This window comes from Astyanax mexicanus, chromosome 6 (genome assembly GCF_023375975.1).
Source record: "Astyanax mexicanus isolate ESR-SI-001 chromosome 6, AstMex3_surface, whole genome shotgun sequence".
Lineage (NCBI taxonomy): Eukaryota > Metazoa > Chordata > Actinopteri > Characiformes > Acestrorhamphidae > Astyanax > Astyanax mexicanus.
Window position 1 is genome coordinate 7,604,277 of NC_064413.1, and position 20,078 is coordinate 7,624,354.

Genomic DNA, 20,078 nt, shown 5'->3' on the forward strand with positions numbered 1-20,078 from the left:
GGAAAATATTAGAAACTGCCTAGCAACCACGTAGCAACCATGTGGAATAAATTAGCAACTGCCTAGCAACCACTTAGCAACCACCTGGAAAACGTTAGCAACTGCCTAGCAACTGCTTAGCAACCACTTTAGAAATGACAGCAACTGTCTAGCAACCACTTAGCAACCATTTGGAATATGTTGGCAACTGCCTAGCAACTACTTTAAATTGATAGCAACTGCCTAGCAACCAGTTAGCTGCTGCCTTAGCAACTGCCTTAGCAACCACCCGGAAAACGTTAGCAACTGCCTAGCAACCACTTAGCAACCACTTTAGAAATGATAGCAACTGTCTAGCAACCACTTAGCAACCATGTGGAATACGTTAGCAACTGCCTAGCAACTACTTTAAAAATAATAGCAGCTGCCTAGCAACCAGTTAGCTACACCTTAGCAACCACCTGGAAAATGTTAGCAACTGCCTAGCAACCATTTAGCAACCACTTTAGAAATGATGGCAACTGCCTAGCAACCAGTTAGCAACACCTTAGCAACCACCTGGAAAACGTTAGCAACTGCCTAGCAACCACTTGGCAACTACTTAGCAACCATGTGGAATACGTTAGCAACTGCCTAGCAACCAGTTAGTTACACCTTAGCAACCACCTGGAAAAGGTTAGCAACTGCCTAGCAACCGCTTAGCAACCACTTTAGAAATGATAGCAAACTGTCTAGCAACCACTTAGCAACTATGTGGAATGTGTTGGCAACTGCCTAGCAACTACTTTAAAAATGATAGCAACTGCCTAGCAACCAGTTAGCTACACCTTAGCAACCACTTGGAAAACGTTAGCAACTGCCTAGCAACCACTTAGCAACCACTTTAGAAATGATAGCAACTGCCTAGCAACCAGTTAGCTACACCTTAGCAACCACTTGGAAAACGTTAGCAACTGCCTAGCAACCACTTAGCAACCACTTTAGAAATGATAGCAACTGCCTAGCAACCACTTAGCAACACCTTAGCAACCACTAGGAAAACGTTAGCAACTGCCTAGCAACCACTTAGCAACACCTTAGCAACCACTAGGAAAACGTTAGTAACTGCCTTACAACCACTTAGCAACCACTTTAGTAATGATAGCAACTGCCTAGCAACCACTTAGCAACACCTTAGCAACCACTAGGAAAACGTTAGCAACTGCTTAGCAACCACATTAGTAATGATAGCAACTGCCTAGCAACCACTTAGCAACACCTTAGCAACCACTAGGGAAACGTTAGAAACTGCCTAGCAACCACTTTAGAAATTATAGCAACTGCCTAGCAACCACTTAGCAACCATGTGGAATATGTTAGCAACTGCCTAGCAACTGCTTAGCAACCACTTTAGAACCGATAGCAACTGCCTAGCAACCACTTAGCAACACCTTAGCAACCACTAGGAAAACGTTAGCAACTGCCTAGCAACCACTAAGCAACCACTTTAGTAATGATAGCAACTGCCTAGCAACCACTTAGCAACACCTTAGCAACCACGAGGAAAACGTTAGCAACTGCCTAGCAACCACTTTAGAAATTATAGCAACTGCCTAGCAACCAGTTAGCTACACCTTAGCAACCACTTGGAAAACGTTAGCAACTGCCTAGCAACCACTTAGCAACCACTTTAGAAATGATAGCAACTGCCTAGCAACCACTTCGCAACACCTTAGCAACCACTAGGAAAACGTTAGCAACTGCCTAGCAACCACTTAGCAACACCTTAGCAACCACTAGGAAAACGTTAGTAACTGCCTTGCAACCACTTAGCAACCACTTTAGTAATGATAGCAACTGCCTAGCAACCACTTAGCAACCACTAGGGAAACGTTAGAAACTGCCTAGCAACCACTTTAGAAATTATAGCAACTGCCTAGCAACCACTTAACAACATCTTAGCAACCACCTGGAAAATGTTAGCAACTGCCTAGCAACCACTTAGCAACCATGTGGAATATGTTAGCAACTGCCTAGCAACTGCTTAGCAACCACTTTAGAACCGATAGCAACTGCCTAGCAACCACTTAGCAACACCTTAGCAACCACTAGGAAAACGTTAGCAACTGCCTAGCAACCACTAAGCAACCACTTTAGTAATGATAGCAACTGCCTAGCAACCACTTAGCAACACCTTAGCAACCACTAGGAAAACGTTAGCAACTGCCTAGCAACCACTTTAGAAATTATAGCAACTGCCTAGCAACCACTTTGGAAATTATAGCAACTGCCTAGCAACCACTTAACAACATCTTATCAGCCACCTGGAAAATGTTAGCAACTGCCTAGCAACCACTTAGCAACCATGTGGAATATGTTAGCAACTGCCTAGCAACTGCTTAGCAACCACTTTAGAAATGATAGCAACTGCCTAGCAACCAGTTAGCTATACTTTAGCCACCACTTGGAAAACATTAGCAACTGCTTAGCAACCGTGTGGAATACGTTAGCAACTGCCTAGCAACTGCTTAGCAACACCTAAGCAACCACCTGGAAAATGTTAGCAACTGCCTAGCAAACGCTTAGCAACCACTTTAGTAATGATCACAACTACCTAGCAACCACTTAGCAGCCATTTTAACTTTTCAACGTTATTAGCGTACTTTTCCAAGCCAACTTAAAGTTCGTTCACGAACTTTGCCTTTTCTAGTTTATGTATACTGTTTTTCTGTTTTAATAAAGTCTAATTCTTTATATACAGTGTAATTTAGTGTTATAGTAATCAAAGCCTTAATTTTATGCTTTAATATTTGATATCATATGTACTCCTAATCGTACAGTGAGTGGTGTGCAGTCATGTTGAAAAAGGAAGGGGTGATCCCCAAACTGTTTCCGCAAAGTTAAAAGCATGAAATTGTCCAAAATCTCTTGGTTTGCTAAATTATTATTAGTTCCTTTCACTGGAACTAAGAGACCGAGCTCAACTCCTGAAAAACAATCCCTCACCATTATTATAATAATCCCCCCTCTACCAAACTTTACATTTGACACAATGCAGTCAGACAAATACTGCGTTGCAACACTACCACTGACAGTTGGCTGTGGAATATTTAGTAGTGAGGAAATTTCACGACTGGACTTGTTGCACAGGTGGCATCCTATCAATACCATGATACCATGCTGGAATTTACTAAGCTCCTGAGATCGACCCATTCAGTATGCACTATGATTCATTCAAATTTCAATTTAGAATGAATGATTTATGGGTCTCCTATAAAACATTCAATATCTACTATAAATTATTCACTATTGACTATAGCTCTTTCTGTATCTACTGTGGAAAATTAATAGTCTGCAGTTTAAAGTGTTAACGTTCTTTAATTTCATGGCTGTTGGTAATGTTGGGCATTTAGCTCCGCCTACAGCTCTACAGTGAGGGTAAATGAAGGCTGGGCAGCAGATGGATGTGTCTCAGGCTGGTTAAATCAGGCTTTCTCTAGTGAGTTCACAGTAGTAACAGCTTTTCTACTCTCTATACTTGCTATTTTAACACTGCAACTGCAAATCGCACTCACACACACACACAGACACACACACACACCACTCGTGCACAAACAGCATCGCAGGCCGAGATAACACATAAATTACTCGACTGCCAGCAGTAGAACAAATTTCTTGAAGCATTAATGTGTTAGCAAAGGCCACGAGGGCAGAGCATTACCTTCTTAATGGGCAAATAAATCTGCTAATGCAGCTGATTATCACAGTAGCACAGAGACCAACAGCTCCACTCCAACACTGACATCATTACAACACACACACTCACACACGCAGTCATGATACACCAGAGTGGGAGGGTTACATATTTCCTACATTTCCAGTCAGAGTTCATGCATAGAACTACCTTGAAACCACCCCTCAACCTCAACACCCATCAGAGCCCCACCCACTAGATCATTTGAAGATCCGGCATTTCGTTCTGCTGTTTTTTTCTGAGTACTGTGCTTCGTCTGAGTGAGGGATCTGTACCTACTGTCTCTTGGCAAGTTGGCAGATGAGGACATGAACTAGCTTGTTTGTGTTTTACCATTTAGAACCAATTATTTGCATATCAAAAGTGACAGAGCCTTTCAACGGCTCATTCTGAAAGGGACTGAAACCATCAAGATTAGATTAGACTGGTGAGATCTCTCTGTATGTGAGAGTGATTTCGTGAAAAGAACCTTTATGAACCTGTTTTTTATAGTCCATATACCGAATTGAACTTGTGTTAAGAGAGTGTGTCTGTGCTATCGTAAAAACGGGAAAAGTATGATTTGCTCGGCTTGAAACGTGCAAAAGGCATGTACTAATTCTCTTAATTAATCATGGGTCTGTTTTGGCCGTAATGTGCAATAAAACAATCAGCATGGCACTTACCATTCCCTTTAACCCTTGTGTGGTGTTCGGGTCTGTGGGGCCCGTTTTCATTTTTCATCAAATGATACTAAAAAAATATTTTTTCTAACTCAAACTCATTGGCATTGGCTCATTTTTTGTGAAAAACATATATCAAAACACATTTTCGATAAACACACACTGTACACCCCCCCCCCCCCCTACACATTTATAGTACATACAGTATGTTTGGCCAAGGGCTAATAAACATTGCTTCATTTGTAAATTTGAAACTAAACAAATTTTCTACTCATATCTTGAGTTTGATTCATTTTCTTTTACATTTTATTAAAAAAACTAATAAAAAAAAAGAGTAGAACTTTTTGAAAGAAATGTAACATGAGAAAGGTAAAGGGCAAATCAACCATTAACCATGTAAGCTGTTTATATTGCTTGCAATTTAGGTGAAGCAAGCATGTGTAAAGCATTTTAATGTAAAATTGCTTAATTTTGCTGAATTAAATACAAGTAACAAAGTAAACGAGTAACAAAAATATGAACACCACACAAGGGTTAAGAGCCAGGTGCACTGAGACTTTGGCAGATAGCAATTTTAACAGCGCAATGCTTCCGAACTTTTTTTTCAGCAGAAGAAACTGACCTGCTTGTTCACGCTGTGAACGTACGCAAGCAGGTTGTTTACAGAAACAGCAATGTTATTTTATTTAGTGTGTCCATCTGTGTGTGTGTGTGTGTGTGTAACAAGCGGGGGTGTATAGTGTGCCTGCATTGCCAAGATAGCAGTGAACATCAGGCCCCAAAATGTGACCCTTACACACTACACAAGTCTCTCAAACTGTTAACTTCTACTGCTGAAAAGCTGCAGACTAGAACCAGATAATAATAAACTAGTAAAAACTCACCCACACTAAGAATCAGGAATAAAGGTACATAATATAACTCTTCTGGAAGCCGGGATATATGAGCAATATTCACAAAAAAACAATAAATTCAACCCCATTGCCCTTGCATGTGCTGTATATTTCATATACTACCCTGGTGAAAAAAAAAAAACTTAATGTTTAAAACATATTGAGAAATGTCTAAGTATAAATATAAAATATATATTAAAAGTACATTAATGTTATGCTTTCATCAAGTGGTTCACTTAAAATACAATGTATCGTATATCGTGTAAATTAAATTAATACTATTAATAAAAAAAAAAGTAAATTTGTATCACGCTAAAAATTGTAGTACAGTATATTATAGTATATTGGAAGTAGTGCTAATTAAAAAAGACAGGAGCAAGAAGCATATTTGTACTCTAATGTAAATATATTTAACATTAATACTTAGTACTGTCACGGAGACCCAGGCAGGGAGAAGAGGAGACGGACGCAAGTGCAGGTAGGGTGAAATAAATAATAATTTAATAAATAAATAACAAGTAAACAAGGAACAAGTAAACACGTAAACATAAAACAGGGAGATATATACAAGGAACAAGGGAGTGAACTAAATAAATGAAACTAGATAAACAAATAACCAAAAACCAAAACAAACGAGAGAAACCAGAGAACAAAACCAACAAACTAGAGAATATAATAATAACAAACAAACAGGGAATATATACAAGGGAAGGACTAGAAATAAACACTAAGCAGGGAACTGGGGAAACGAGGAAGAAACAAGAAATAAACATGGAGCAAGAACTAGGGCTATGAAACACAGAATAAACACGGAGAGACAAAACAACAGAGGTTAGTGCAAAGACCGACGAGGGACAAGTGGCACAGGGGATCTATTTAAAGAAACAGGAAACACACTAGAATTGGAAATACCTGGGGAAGGGGCGGAGCTACAAATGAGACACACGTGGTGGAAAACTACTAACAAGGGACACAGGTCACGTGGGAATAACACACAAAGACATGAGACAAGACAAAACAGGGCGAGGACATGACAAGTACATTTCTAATATACTATAATATATAATATAGTGTATAATAGTGATACAGTTGTATTACTTATTAAAAGATTTGTAAGTTTACTGTAAGCATATTTAAAATATACTGTCTATTTAAAATAGTTCAATTTTAGTACTATTTTTTTATATAATTAAAGTCTAATAAATACACTTGAGCACTCTTTAAATATACTGATTAATATTAATGTGGCTACAAGAACACTTTAGTGCACTAAAGCATAATAATTCTTAGTATACTTTAATCTACTTTTTTCACCAGGGTACCAAAATTAATAAACATAAGTAATGAATGGTAATAAATTCACACAATATGACCTACCCTATCAAACACAGTGCTGGCATAAAATAGAGTTTAAAAATAGAACAGATGGGAAAATATGGACTTTATGGAAGTCCTACACCTATCCACAGCTATTTAACCGATGTAGCAGCAGCACTGGACCAGTCGGACATCCCCAGCCTGACCAGTCACGCTACTGTAGTGGAGTTTACTGCTGTGTGCTGATGACCTTGTTCTAATGTCCAGTTCAGGACAGAACAGGCCTTACAGCAGAACCTGTCAGACCTGCAGCAGCTCCACCACTGCTAACCTCAACAACACCGGGTCACAAGCTTCCAGCAGGAAAACACAACCCACACACGTCCAACAGCCAGCGGAAAGAAGGAGAGAAAGAGAGAGAGAGAAAGAGAGATTCAATTCATTTATCTATGGCACACCATTCAATTGCACATGGCTCAGCTGGGTTTAAGGCATGTCGGTGTGTCTTAAATAAACCAATCAGTGTGTCACTTGCCTTTTTCTTTAAGTGGCAGGTGAGCTCTGACTTGTGTGTTCGTATCTTAACAGCGAGGCGCTTTGTGCGTCTCAGCAGAGACAGATACTGGCCTCCGCATTTACACCATGAATGTGCACTGTTAGAACTACATACAGGTCGGAAAGCAGGTCGCAGTTCTCGGAAGAGGCCCAGTTATTACGAGCGTTGGTCGCGGGCGCCTTGGAAAACTTACCGTTTTCTAGCAGCTCACTTATGGGAACAGCCAGGGGCATTGCCTGGGTATGTAAAGATCTGGGATATATATATATATATATATATATGGGGGTGACAATAAATGCATGTAAATAATTACATCATTTTTAATCAGGAAATATATATTATAGATATTGTAAGTGTAAGAATCGATTTTATAAATCAACTAAAATAAAAAAACAGCAACAAATTCAAAGCATTAGTCTGTGTTTTTTAGTTGCTACAGGACTCTTATCTGACTGACAGCGGTTTTAACCAATCAAAGCTTTTTAAAATAGCTTCTGCCTCCACGTGACTGCGTGCCCCTTCTCCTGATTTTGAGAAGGGTGTAGTAATGAGTCTATTAGCAAAGTCGAATGACAGTCTAACCAATCAGATTTATGATTTTCACTCCGGGGGCGGGGCCATGGCTGTGTAACCCCTTCTCAGCTCTGTGGTGAAGGTGTTACGCGTTGCTGAGTCCTAAACGGAGCTCATGCTGGATTAATTCCGTAGTTAGAGAACTATCATGGAATTGCAGCTGTAAATGAGACAGATATTGTGTCATATTACTTTAAAAAGTATTTTTAAAGGCTGTCCTTCAATGTGAAACTAATCCACAATAATAAACCGTCTGACTGGTGAGTTTTTGTGTGTACCTAATATTTTGGCTGCCCTGGTGTACTGTAGACATACAAATAAGTGATCTTTGTTGAACGGCTGTACTTGTAGGTTAATTAAGCATTAATTGTTGGGTCTATTGTATACTTTTGTAGTTTATAGCTGTTGTATTTGTGGGCTGTTTATGTGTATTAAGTTAATATAACTAAGTCAAGAGAGAGAATATGTAGTTATTGTAATATTTATCCATTTTAAATCAGTTATGTGGTCTTCATGCCAGGCAGTACTTTTAGACAAACAGTGGCACTACTTTAAAATAAGACTACCTTTATAAAGGGTTTATAAATGTTTTTTTTTTTACAATATAGTTTATTAATGCTTACTAGTTAGGTTTTAAATGCCTTAAAAATCATTAATAATCAGTTATAACACATACATAGAAAAGACAACAATGACCTGTTGCTTGCCAAATAGTGAACCCACAGCCATCTATACTGTCACCCTTTCTACGTATGTGTTATAACTGATTATTAATGATTTTTAAGACGTTTACAACCTAATAAGTAAGGGTTGATACAACAAAGTTAATACAACTAAGTCAAGATAGAGAATATGTAGTTATTGTAATATTTATCTATGTGTTGGTCGGCCGGTGGTGGGGTGGGGGGTATGGAGGGGTGGTGGTGGTTAAGAGTTTTTTTTATTCACACACAGCCAGTGGCCTGTCTCCTCATTAATAATACAGCTGAACTAAGTGAAACGATTCGGGGCTACTGAAAAATGATTCGGGGCTAAAGCTCCGGAAGCCCAGGCCAGGCAATGCCTTATCTTGTATTATTCAAGGTGTAGGTTTTAACTGATATAACTGTAGCATTTTAAAGAAGTGGGAGGACAAACCTAGGGAAAATTTCTATTCTTTTTTGCATAAACCAGATTTGGAGTCCTATAAAAGCAGCAAATCATTGGTTATCAAATGACACCATTAAAATCTTGAAAAAGCCATTCTACACTGTTAATAGTATAAATGACAAGAGGTATTACTGTAGTATTTTGAAAAAAAAATGAAGGTCAAACTCCTAAAAAAAAAAAAAGAATGAGTGTTAGAGGGAAAGAAAGAGATAGAATATATGTTAGAGAAAGTAGAGAGAAACTGAGGGAGGAGGGGGAGTGTAGAGGTGGAGAGAGAGAGAAAGAAAGAGAGAATGAGAATACAGAGGAAGATAAAATGCGAGAGTGATAAAAACGAGAGAGCGTGTCCGACGCGAGCAATCTGAAACTGATCTAGCGCTCTTCCACTGATCCATCCGCTCATCTATCCATCAATCACTTCATTCCTGCAGCTGTAAATCTAAATCCTCCCTCTCTCTCTCTCTCTCTCTCTCTCTCTTTCTCTCTCCTGTATGAGTATTGAAAATACACACAGCACAGGCAAAATATTATAACCATTATCCATTTTTTTCAGCTCTATTGATCACTTATTAAGGGTTTATAAATGTTTTTTTTTTTTTCAATTAGTTTATTAATGGTTACTAATTAGGTTGTAAATGCCTTAAAAATAATTAATAATCAGTTATAACACATACGTAGAAAGGGCGACTATGACCTGATGTTTGCCAAATAGTGAACCTACAGCCATCTATACTGTTGCCCTTTCTATGTATGTGTTATAACTGATTATTAATGATTTTTAAGGCGTTTACAACCTAACTAGTAACCATTAATAAACTAATTGTATACCATTTATAAACCCTTTATAAAGGTAGTCTTATTTTAAAGTGGTACCCAAATAGCTTATTGAGCATCTGTGGGGTATCCTCAAATGGAAGGTGGAGGAGAGCAAGGTCAAAGTCCACAAGGTTGGTGTTTCTGTCATTGCAGGGTGAAAGTGGATTCCAGTAACAGTTATAATTTTGTTTATAATATGTATTTATTTTCTAAATCAAAAATAAACTAGCTACTGTATTTTTTTGCACTATATGGGGCTCAAGATTATAAGGTGCACTATTAATAAACATGTATTTTCTGATCTATTTTCATACATAAGGTGCATTATGTATGTGACACTAGTAAGGAACAGGGGTGTCACCATGTTTTCCTTCTAATTCAGCAGGTCTCGGCCACCTCGGTCATTTAGATATTTTGGAAATTTGAAATTTAAGTGGTGGGACAGGAAATGTACCAAAATCCTGGAATGTCCCTTATGTTGACATTCATTTCTTATCACCAGATCACATTTTGAAAAATAAAATATATTCATTCATTACTAGTTTTGTCCAGTTCTCTAAACTGTCACAGACACATGAGCAAGGTGGAAAACACAACAATATGCTTCAGTCTTTGTCTTAATTTTAAATGTATTAACATTATAATAAATCGTAACATCGGATCAAGTTTAGTTCAAACAGCAAAGCAATGGTATAAAACACACTATAACTTCCATCTTTACTAAAATGTTGTATTGTTGTTTCACCGTTGTTTCAAGCCATATAAAACTCAATTCATTTATAATAAACTTAAGATGAGTAAGGACATGTACAGTTAATCAAATATTGTCAAATATAAATGATAGCTTGAGGTATTGGTGTGCTGTTTCTATAATTTAAAAGTAGCTAGTGTTACCGACAGTGACGTTAAAGCTGGCGTGGTGTATATGGATACTGCTGAACATGTTCAAGTCTGGTTGTATGCTACTGTCAGTAACAGTACTGTCTGATAACAGTGTTGTTGTACTTTCTTGCATTGACCATCACAGAATTTAAACAGCCTCCTACACCGTTTGTCATTGCATTTAATTCATAACCAGTCGTTGTCTGGGGGCCCTAAGCTATTGTTTGGTTTGCCTGTCCTGTTACAAGGGCCTGAGTAGGATGTAATTAAAGTGACATCCAGGAATGCTAACGTAGCTTTTTTTTCTCTGTGTGTTCAGTAAACTGCCCTCCTGGATGAGGAAGTTTGTGCCCATGATCTTCTACGTGACGGAAACAGCCTGGAATTTCTACCCGTACACTGTCACAGGTCAGCTCCACTACATAAACACAAGATTAAATGTTAGATGTTTCCATTCGCACACTGTCAAAGCCCAAACCATACAACAATTATTACACAACTTATAAAAGACCTTTAAAAAAAGCCTCATATCTGTTTGAATCAGGAGAGATCAAAATACTTTAAATACTCTAAATTAAATATCTAATTAAAAACTATTTTACATCACTTATAAAATCTGACAAAAACACTTTTTGGCTTAAATATAATGCAAAGAAAAACATGTTTTTTTATTTTTTTTTTTGTCTTGTTCTGGCTGCTGCACTTGCGCAGATCTCCACATCGAGTGGATTTTCCCACTGGAACACTGACCCTCTTTTAACTCTTCCACAGCATAAGCTGCAAGCTGATTGGCTCTTTTTGTTTAAGGGGGTGGTACTTTGTCCTCGAATTGACGCTGCTTCAAGCGTTACATAATCTCTCAGTCTCTCCTTTTTTGTTTCCTTTTTATTTTTTAAATTTTTTACCATTTTCTCCCCAGTTTTGCACAGGCAATTACCCAACCCACTCCCCCTAGGACTCCCCCTATCACTAGTGATGCCCCAACACACCAGGATACATGTGAAGTCAGACACTTTTCACACGCTTCTTTTTTCGAGCTGTTGCTGATGCAGCATTGCAGAGTAGCATCACTCGGTTTCAATACAGCAGCTCACAGACGCCCTTTGCTGCAGTCATCACCATTTAGTGATGTGGGGAGAGAGCGCCATCTACCCACCCGGAGAAAGCAGGGCGACCTGTGACCTCCTGCTCACAGTGGTAGCGCTTTACACTGCTGGACTACTCGGTGCCTCAGTCTCTCATTTTTAATGTTTTCGTAATGTTAGCATTCGTCTAATTCGCATTGCAACGTTATGTGAGAAACATTTTTAAAAACATTTTGATGCAAACCATTATTATGTCACAGAACATTCTAAAAACATTGTTACTGTAACGCTAGAGGCTAACTTTCCTCTGGAACCTTTTCGAAACGTTGCTAAACGTCCATATAATGTTCACGTTCTCTTTTAGTAGCTGCGGAGTGTTTAAAACACAGTACATGCTGGTTTAAACAGGTGGGATGCTGGTTGTTCAGCATCCCCGCCAGTGCTCAAGCTGTGTGCACCAATGCCTGTATAGATTATAGTGATTAATTATCATTCTAAAAATGTGTGCCTTGATCTATGCTGGTGTCTAAAGTCATAATTTTAATCCAGTAACTCTCTCTCTCTCTCTCTCTTTCTCTCTCTTTCTCTTCTCCCTGTCTGCTGGCATGTCTTTGCTGCAGAGTATTCAGTAAGTATCCTCACTCACTCATCAGCTTTGACACTGATGCAGTCTTCATTCTCTGGCCAGCGGAACGTACACTGTAATCAGCATCATCCCTCCCTCCCTCCTTCTCTCTTTCTCTCTCTCTTTCTCTCTCTCTCTCTCTCTCTCTCTGTAGTGTTCCTTCCTTCCCAAGCTGAACGTCAGGATTGAGACACGTTTCGAGAATGACAACGGAAGCAATGAGAACGTGAGTCCTGACACACACACACACACACACACACACACACAGCGTGGTGCTAACACACACTCGAGTGTGTCACTACTGCTGCTAATCCTCTTAAAGCACAACTACCTATTCATCAGCACGACACGCCCTGAGTGTCCTTGTAAGAGTCACTGCCTGGACTGGGCGACATTATAGAGCATTATAGAGCATTATAGAGCATTATAGAGCGCCCTCTAAACTTTGTTTAGTGTATTACAATCTGTCAAAATGAGAGTGTAGATCATGAGAACATTATAAAGCATTATAGAGCTCCCCCTATGCCTTCTAGAGTGTATGACAGTCTGTTGGAATGAGCGTAGATCGTATAAACATTATAAAGCATTATAGAGCACCCCCTCAGATGAACCTTACAGAGCATGTTAGAGTGCCCCCTTTGCTTACTGTAGAGTATTACAGTCTTTCAGAATAAAAATTGTGTGAATCATATGAACATTATAAAGGATTATAGAGCATGTATTACAGTCTGTCAGAATAAGTGTTTGAATTATATGAACATTACAGAGCATTATAGAGTGCCCCCTTTGCTTACTGTAGAGTATTACTGTCTTTCAGAATAAAAATTGTGTGGATCATATGAACATTATAAAGGATTACAGAGCATTTATTACAGTCTGTCAGAATAAGTGTTTGAATCATATGAACATTACAGAGCATTATAGAGTGCCTCCTTTGCTTACTGTAGTGTATTTTAGTCTGTCAGAATGAGCATGTAGATCATATGAACATTATGGAGCGTTATAGAGCAGTCCCAATATTTACTGTAATGTATTACAGTTTGTCAGAATGAGAGTGTAGGTCATAAGAACATTATAAAGAATTATAGAGCTCCACCTATGCCTTCTAGAATGTATGACAGTCTGTTGGAATGAGCGTAGATCGTATAAACATTATAAAGCATAATAGAGCACCCCCTCAGATGAACCTTACAGAGCATGTTAGAGTGCCCCCTTTGCTTACTGTAGAGTATTACAGTCTGTCAGAATGAAAGTGTGGATCATATGAACATTATAAAGGATTATAGGGCATGTATAACAGTCTGTCAGAATGAAAGTGTTTGAATCATATGAACATTACAGAGCATTATAGAGTGCGCCCTTTGCATACTGTAGTGTATTTCAGTTTGTCACAATGAACCTATGGATCAGACGAACATTATAGAGCATTATAAAGGTCTCCTTATATTTACTGTAGTGTTTTACAGTCTGTTCAGAATGAGTATGTGGATCATATGAACATTATAAAGCATTACAGAGCGCCTCCCATGCTTACTGTAGTGTATTACAGTTTGTCACAATGAGCCTATGGATCAGATGAACATTATAGAGCATTATAAAGCTCCCCTTATATTTACTGTAGTGTATTACATTCTGTTCAGAATGAGCATGTGGATCATATGAACATTATAAAGCATTATAAAGTGCCCCCTATGCCTTCTAGAGTGTATTACAGTCTGCCAGATTGAGAGTGTGGATCATATAAACATTATAAAGCATTATAGAGTGCCCCCTATGCCTTCTAGAGTGTATTACAGTCTGTCAGAGTGAGAGTGTGGATCATATGAACATTGTAGAGCATTATAGAGCGCCCTCTATGCTTACTGTGGTGTATTACAATCTGTCAGAATGAGAATGTCAGAATGTAGGTGTGTGCATTACATACAGCACTATAGAGAGAGACAGAGAGGAAGAGAGAGAGAATAGGGCTGCTGTGAAGAGTGTGAAGTCATTTGTGCTGAGGTGTGTGTGTGTGTGTGTGTGTGTGTGTGTGTGTGTGTGTGTGTGAGGCAGGTTTTGTTTGTGCTGAGGTTTGTTTGGGTGCAGCAAGTGGCAAAGAAACAGCTGGAGCTTTAATGCCGTCTCTCATTAAAGCCATTCAAATCAGACCCTGAACAAGTCACGGCCTGCTACTGCTCCACATTCCTTCACACACACCCACGCCCACACACACACACACACACCCATGCCCAAACACACACACCCACGCCCACACACACACACACACACACTTACACAGCGCAGACAGGAACACAAAGAATAAAACCCTCACAAAGTGTCAATACACCAGACAAGAAGAAGAACAAACAGTGGAGCAGCACTGCGGGCAGAGAGAGAGAGAGAGAGAGAGAGAGAGAGAGAGAGAGAGAGAGAGAGAGAGAAAGACAGAGGGAGTGAGGAGAGAGAGCGCAAAGCACACAGTGAGTGAAAGACACTGGAAAAGAGGGAGAGAGAAAAAAAGAACAGGTGACTGTGAGAGAGAATCACAAAAATAGTAAGGGAGAGACTATAAGAGAAAGAGAAGAATAAACAGTGTGATAGAGAGGAATATATATATATATATATATATATAGAGAGAGAGAGAGAGCGAGAGAGAGAAAGAGAGAGAGAGAGAGAGACAAACAGTGCGAGAGACTGTAAAAATGACTTAATTGACAGAGAGACAATAAAAGTAGGAGAGGAAGAGTATAAGAGAAAGAAAAAGAGAGAGAGAGAACGAGATGAAAAGTGCGAAAGACTGAGAGAATCAAAAAAGTGACCGAGACAATAAGAGTAAGAGAGAAAAAGGGAGCAAGAGAAAAAGAGAGCAAGATAAAGAGAGATGAACAGTAAGAGACTGTGTGAGAGAATCGTAAAAATAGTGAGACAATAACAATAGGACAGAGAAAAAAAGAGAAAGAGAGGAGAAAAAGAAAAAAGAGGGAGACAATAAGAAAGAAAGAGAGAGACTGTGTGAGATAATAAGATTAAAAGAGAAAAAGAGAGCAAGAGGAATTGACATGAGCAAGAGAATGTGTGAGAGAATCACAAACATGGAGAGGGTGAGAGAGGAAAAGTGGAAAAGAAAGAAAAAGAGAGAGAACGAGACTGTGTGAGAGAATCACAAAAATAGTGAGGGAGAGACAATAAGAGTAAGAGAGAGAAAGAATAAACAGTGTGATAGGCTGTATATGAGGAGAGAGAGAGAGAGAGAGAGAGAGAGAGAGAAACAGAGCGAGAGACTGTAAGAATAACTTATTTGACAGAGAGACAATAAAAAAGGAGAGGAAGAGTATAGGAGAAAAAAATAGAGAGAGAACGAGATGAACAAAAACGATAGACTGAGAGAATCAAAAAAGTGACAGAGACAATAAGAGTAATAGAGAAAGAAGGAGCAAGAGAATGAGAGATGAACAAAAATAGTGAGACAATAAGAATAGGACAGAGAAAAGAAAGAGAAAGAGAGAAGAAAAAGAAAAAAGAGGGAGACAATAAGAAAGAAAGAGAGAGACTGTGTGAGAGAATAAGATTAAAAGAAAAAAGAGAGCAAGAGAAAGAGTCATGAGCACGAGACTGTGTGAGAAAATCACAAAAATAGTGAAGGTGAGAAAGGAGAAGTGGAAATGAAAGAAAAAGAGGGAGAGAATGAGATGAACAGAGGGGTAGATTGTGTGAGAGAATCACAAAAAGTATTAGAGAGTGAGAGAGAGTGAAAGAGAGCAATAGACGGTGTGAGAGGAGCACATAAAAGTGAAAGAGAGACAATAAGAGTAAGAGAAAGAAGGGGGAAAGAGAGAGAGATTAGAGCAAGAGACTGTGTTAGAGAATCACAAAATTGACAAAAAGACAATAAGAGTAAAAATAAGAGATAGAAGAGAGGTGAAGAAATAAGAGGCAGTAAGGTGGACTCATATACCTAGACCTAACACTGCAGAACTCAGTCCCACACTCATCACTTTATTCATCCCTCCATCCCGCTCTCGTCTGTCTCATTGGTTTTGGCTATGTAAAGTAGAATGAAAATAAGCCTGGATCTGTGTAAAGGGGTTAAAACCTGTTATTCCTGTTTTAGGCGTCTATATATTAATCTGAGGTTTCTGTATTACAAGATTTATTTTAATCCAGTGTTGCTGCATTAATTTTTCACCAAGATCTTGCAGCAGCATTGATGATGGTAGAGTCTGACCACTGCACAAAACAGCTCTTCTCCATCCAGCACATCCCAAAGATTCTCAATGAGGTTAAGATCTGGACTCTGTGGTGAACTCTCTCTCTTAATCCATGTGTGAAAATGATGATCTCATGCTCCCTGATCTCTGCACCCTTTCACAATTCCAGCCCCACGAATCCTGACATTGTTATCTTGGAATATGTCCGTGTCATCAAGGAAGAAAAAATCCATTGATGGAATAAGCTGGTCTATATTCAGTATATTCAGGTAGTCAGCTGACCTCATTCTTTCAGCACATACTGTTGCTGAACCTAAACCTGCAGACCAACTGCAGCATCAACCCCCACATCATTTACTTACTTAAATCCAGGTGGAGACTTTTTATTGGCATGTTCTCCTCCTCCACCAGTCTTACACAATGCTTTTGGATAACTTTATGCTGATTTACTCCTGGTGCAAAAATTCAAGCAGTTCAATTTGGTTTGATGGCTTGTGATCATCGATCTTCTCAATTTTTAAGTGATATCTTGTTTTTGTACAAAGCTATATGTGTATATATGTGTGTATATGTATATACAAATATATTTACCTGTGTTTGTGTGTGTGTCTGTGTTTTCTGTGCAGGTTTTTGGAGACAGCGCCACTCCCCGGGACAGCGTGTGCTACTTGGATATACTGAGTGATCCAATTCCTGACAAACACTATAAAAAAACAGAGGTACACACACACACACACACACACACACACACACACAGTATCAGTTCAATCTGTTATAATCTCTTGAGAAAGTCCTGCTGCTTCCAGTGCCGAGGCAGGGAACAGATCTAAAGGGCAAACACTCAAATGAGGTAGTAAACCACGCACACACACACTCACACACACACACACACACACACACACAAACACACACACCCACACAAGATTAGGCAAGAAATGTACTATCAGCTGGATCACAATCTCGCAAAGATGCACTTGCAGCACAGAAAGTAATCTCTCTCTCTAACACACACACACACTCTTTCGTGTTCTGCACACCCAGCAGGTAATATGTAACCGTTTAACCCTGCAGGACCTGAGCAGATGGGTGTCGAAGAGCACCGGCCGGGGCCCCCTGTTGGAGGGCTGGAGGAACAGCGCTGGGCCCATTATGTGCTCTTATAAGAGAGTGCACTGCAGCTTCGAGGTCTACGGCTTCCAGGGCAGAACTGAGGAGTTCATCCACAGGGTGGGGAATCATAACCATGGACTACACTACCCACAATCCACCAACATTATATATACAGTGTTATATCTGAATCATGTACTACACTACCCAAAAAATCCACAAAGGTTACATTGTATCCATGGACTACACTACCCACAGTCCTCCAACATTATACTGTATATCCAGTGTTATATCTGAACCATGTACTACTCTACCCAGAAATACACAAATTTTACATCCTAACCACGGACTACACTTTCCACAATCCTCCAATATTATATATATACAGTGTTATATCTGAACTATGTACTACTCTACCCAAAAATCCACAAAGGTTACATTCTAACCATGGACTACTTTACCAACAATACACCAGTGTCATATACTAACCGTGGCCCACACTACCCACAATCCACCAACATAATAGGTCACCTCCACAGACTACATTACCCACAATACACCAAAATTAAATATACAGTGTTATATCCAAATCAAGTATTACTTTATCACAATACACCAGTGTTATATCCGAATCATTGCCTACATTACCCACAATCCACCAACATATGACTACATTACTCACAGTATACGAGTGTTTGATCCAAACCACGGCCTACACTACCCACAATCCACCAACATTACATATTACCTCCACAGACTAAATTATCCACAATACACCAGTGTTACATGCGAACTATAAACTACACTACCCACAATCCACAAAGGCTACATTCTAACCACAGCCTACACTACCCACAAACCAACAACATTATATATCATATATCACCTCTACAGACTGCATTACCCACAATCCACTAGTGTTATATCCTAATCATGGCCTACCAATTATATCCTAACCACAAACTTTATTAATCAGAATATACCAATGGTATATTCTAACCACAGACTTCACTACCCACAATCCACCAACATTACACATTACCTCCACAGACTACATTACCCACAGTACACCAGTGTTAAATGCGAGCTATATAAACTACACTATGCACAATCCACTATATTACCTCCACAGACTACATTACCCACAATCCACCAGTCTTATATCCGAACTACACTACCCACAAATAAACATAAATGACATTCTAACCACCGCCAACACTACTCACAATCCACCCATTTTATAGATCACCTCCATAGACTGCATTACCCACAATACACCAGTGTTATATCTGAACTATGGCCTACACTACCCACAGTCCACCAACATTATATATCAGCTCCACAGACTACATTACCCACAATATACCAAGATTATATTCTAAGCATGAACACTACTACCCAAAATGTACATGTAGCATAACCACAAAGTACACCAGTGTTATTTTCAAACTATGTACTACACTACCCACAGTCCTCTAGCATTGGGAACAGTAAGTTACAGTCTTGTTTTCTTTTATTGTGGCTTTTAGAATATTCAGGACATCCTGCTGGTGGGACACAGACAGGCGGTGGCGTGGACGGATGAGTGGCACGGTGATTATGAAGCTTTGCTGCTATATATCATATATATTACATTGATCAGCCATAACTTTAAAACCAGCTGCCTAATATTGCTAAATTGTTAGGTGAAGCCTCCTCTAGCATCAATGAGCTTTGGGTGCCCATGACCCGGTCACTGATCCACCGGCTGTCCTTCCTTGGTACTATTAGCACTATTGGTAGCTTAGTATTGTTCTGCCTGATGTTTTTGAGATGTTATGATCCGTCATCTAGAACATCACAGTCTGGTTTAGTTATAGTGTCTCAGATTCATACACTTGTCCATTTTTTCTTCCTTAACACAACCTATTCCTAATCCTGACTATTGAGTTTTTGCCTCAAACAGTACCAGTTAAAAGTTTGGACATATTTCTTTTTTGAATATACAGGAACACATGCTAAATACTTTTAATTATAACCCAGGATATGATTTATACTTTAGATTCTTCCAAGTATTACATTTATCTTATTATATTTTATTTTATTTATATTTATATTTTAAATCTCAGTGTCTTCATGAGGGAGAGTCACCTGGAATAGTTTTCTCAGCGTCTTGAAGGAAGGAGTTTCTGGAGGTGCTGAACAATAGCTGCTGCTTTTCCTTTCCTTCACGCTGTGAAGCTCCAGTTTATCCCAATTAAATCGCCTCAAATCACCATCTCAGTTCATCAGGTTTAGATCAGATGACTGTTTACTACAAAATTCTTAATTGGTTTGATTTCTTTAATATTAATCTACAATGTAGAACATTTTAATTAAACATAGAATTAAAGAAAAACATTGAATGAGAAGGTGTGTCCAAACGTTTTTTTTTTTTTTTTTTTTTCCAAACTGGTACTGTATACAGCATCTGCACATGTGCAGAAACCAGAGCATCAGTGATATTCACTTCACCTCTCAGTGGTTGTAATACTA

The 20,078-nt window shown here is 38.9% G+C and overlaps 1 protein-coding gene across 1 annotated transcript in view; it reads left to right on the forward strand.

Moving 5' to 3' along the window:
• pitpnc1b (phosphatidylinositol transfer protein cytoplasmic 1b) overlaps nucleotides 1-20,078 on the forward strand; it is a 58,265-nt gene that overhangs the window by 29,962 nt on the left and 8,225 nt on the right. The window contains exons 3-8 of the mRNA XM_022674005.2: nucleotides 10,880-10,968; nucleotides 12,266-12,273; nucleotides 12,425-12,496; nucleotides 17,084-17,176; nucleotides 17,529-17,684; nucleotides 19,094-19,157. Coding sequence (XP_022529726.2) covers nucleotides 10,880-10,968; nucleotides 12,266-12,273; nucleotides 12,425-12,496; nucleotides 17,084-17,176; nucleotides 17,529-17,684; nucleotides 19,094-19,157 — 482 coding nt within the window. The remainder of the gene's footprint in view (nucleotides 1-10,879; nucleotides 10,969-12,265; nucleotides 12,274-12,424; nucleotides 12,497-17,083; nucleotides 17,177-17,528; nucleotides 17,685-19,093; nucleotides 19,158-20,078) is intronic.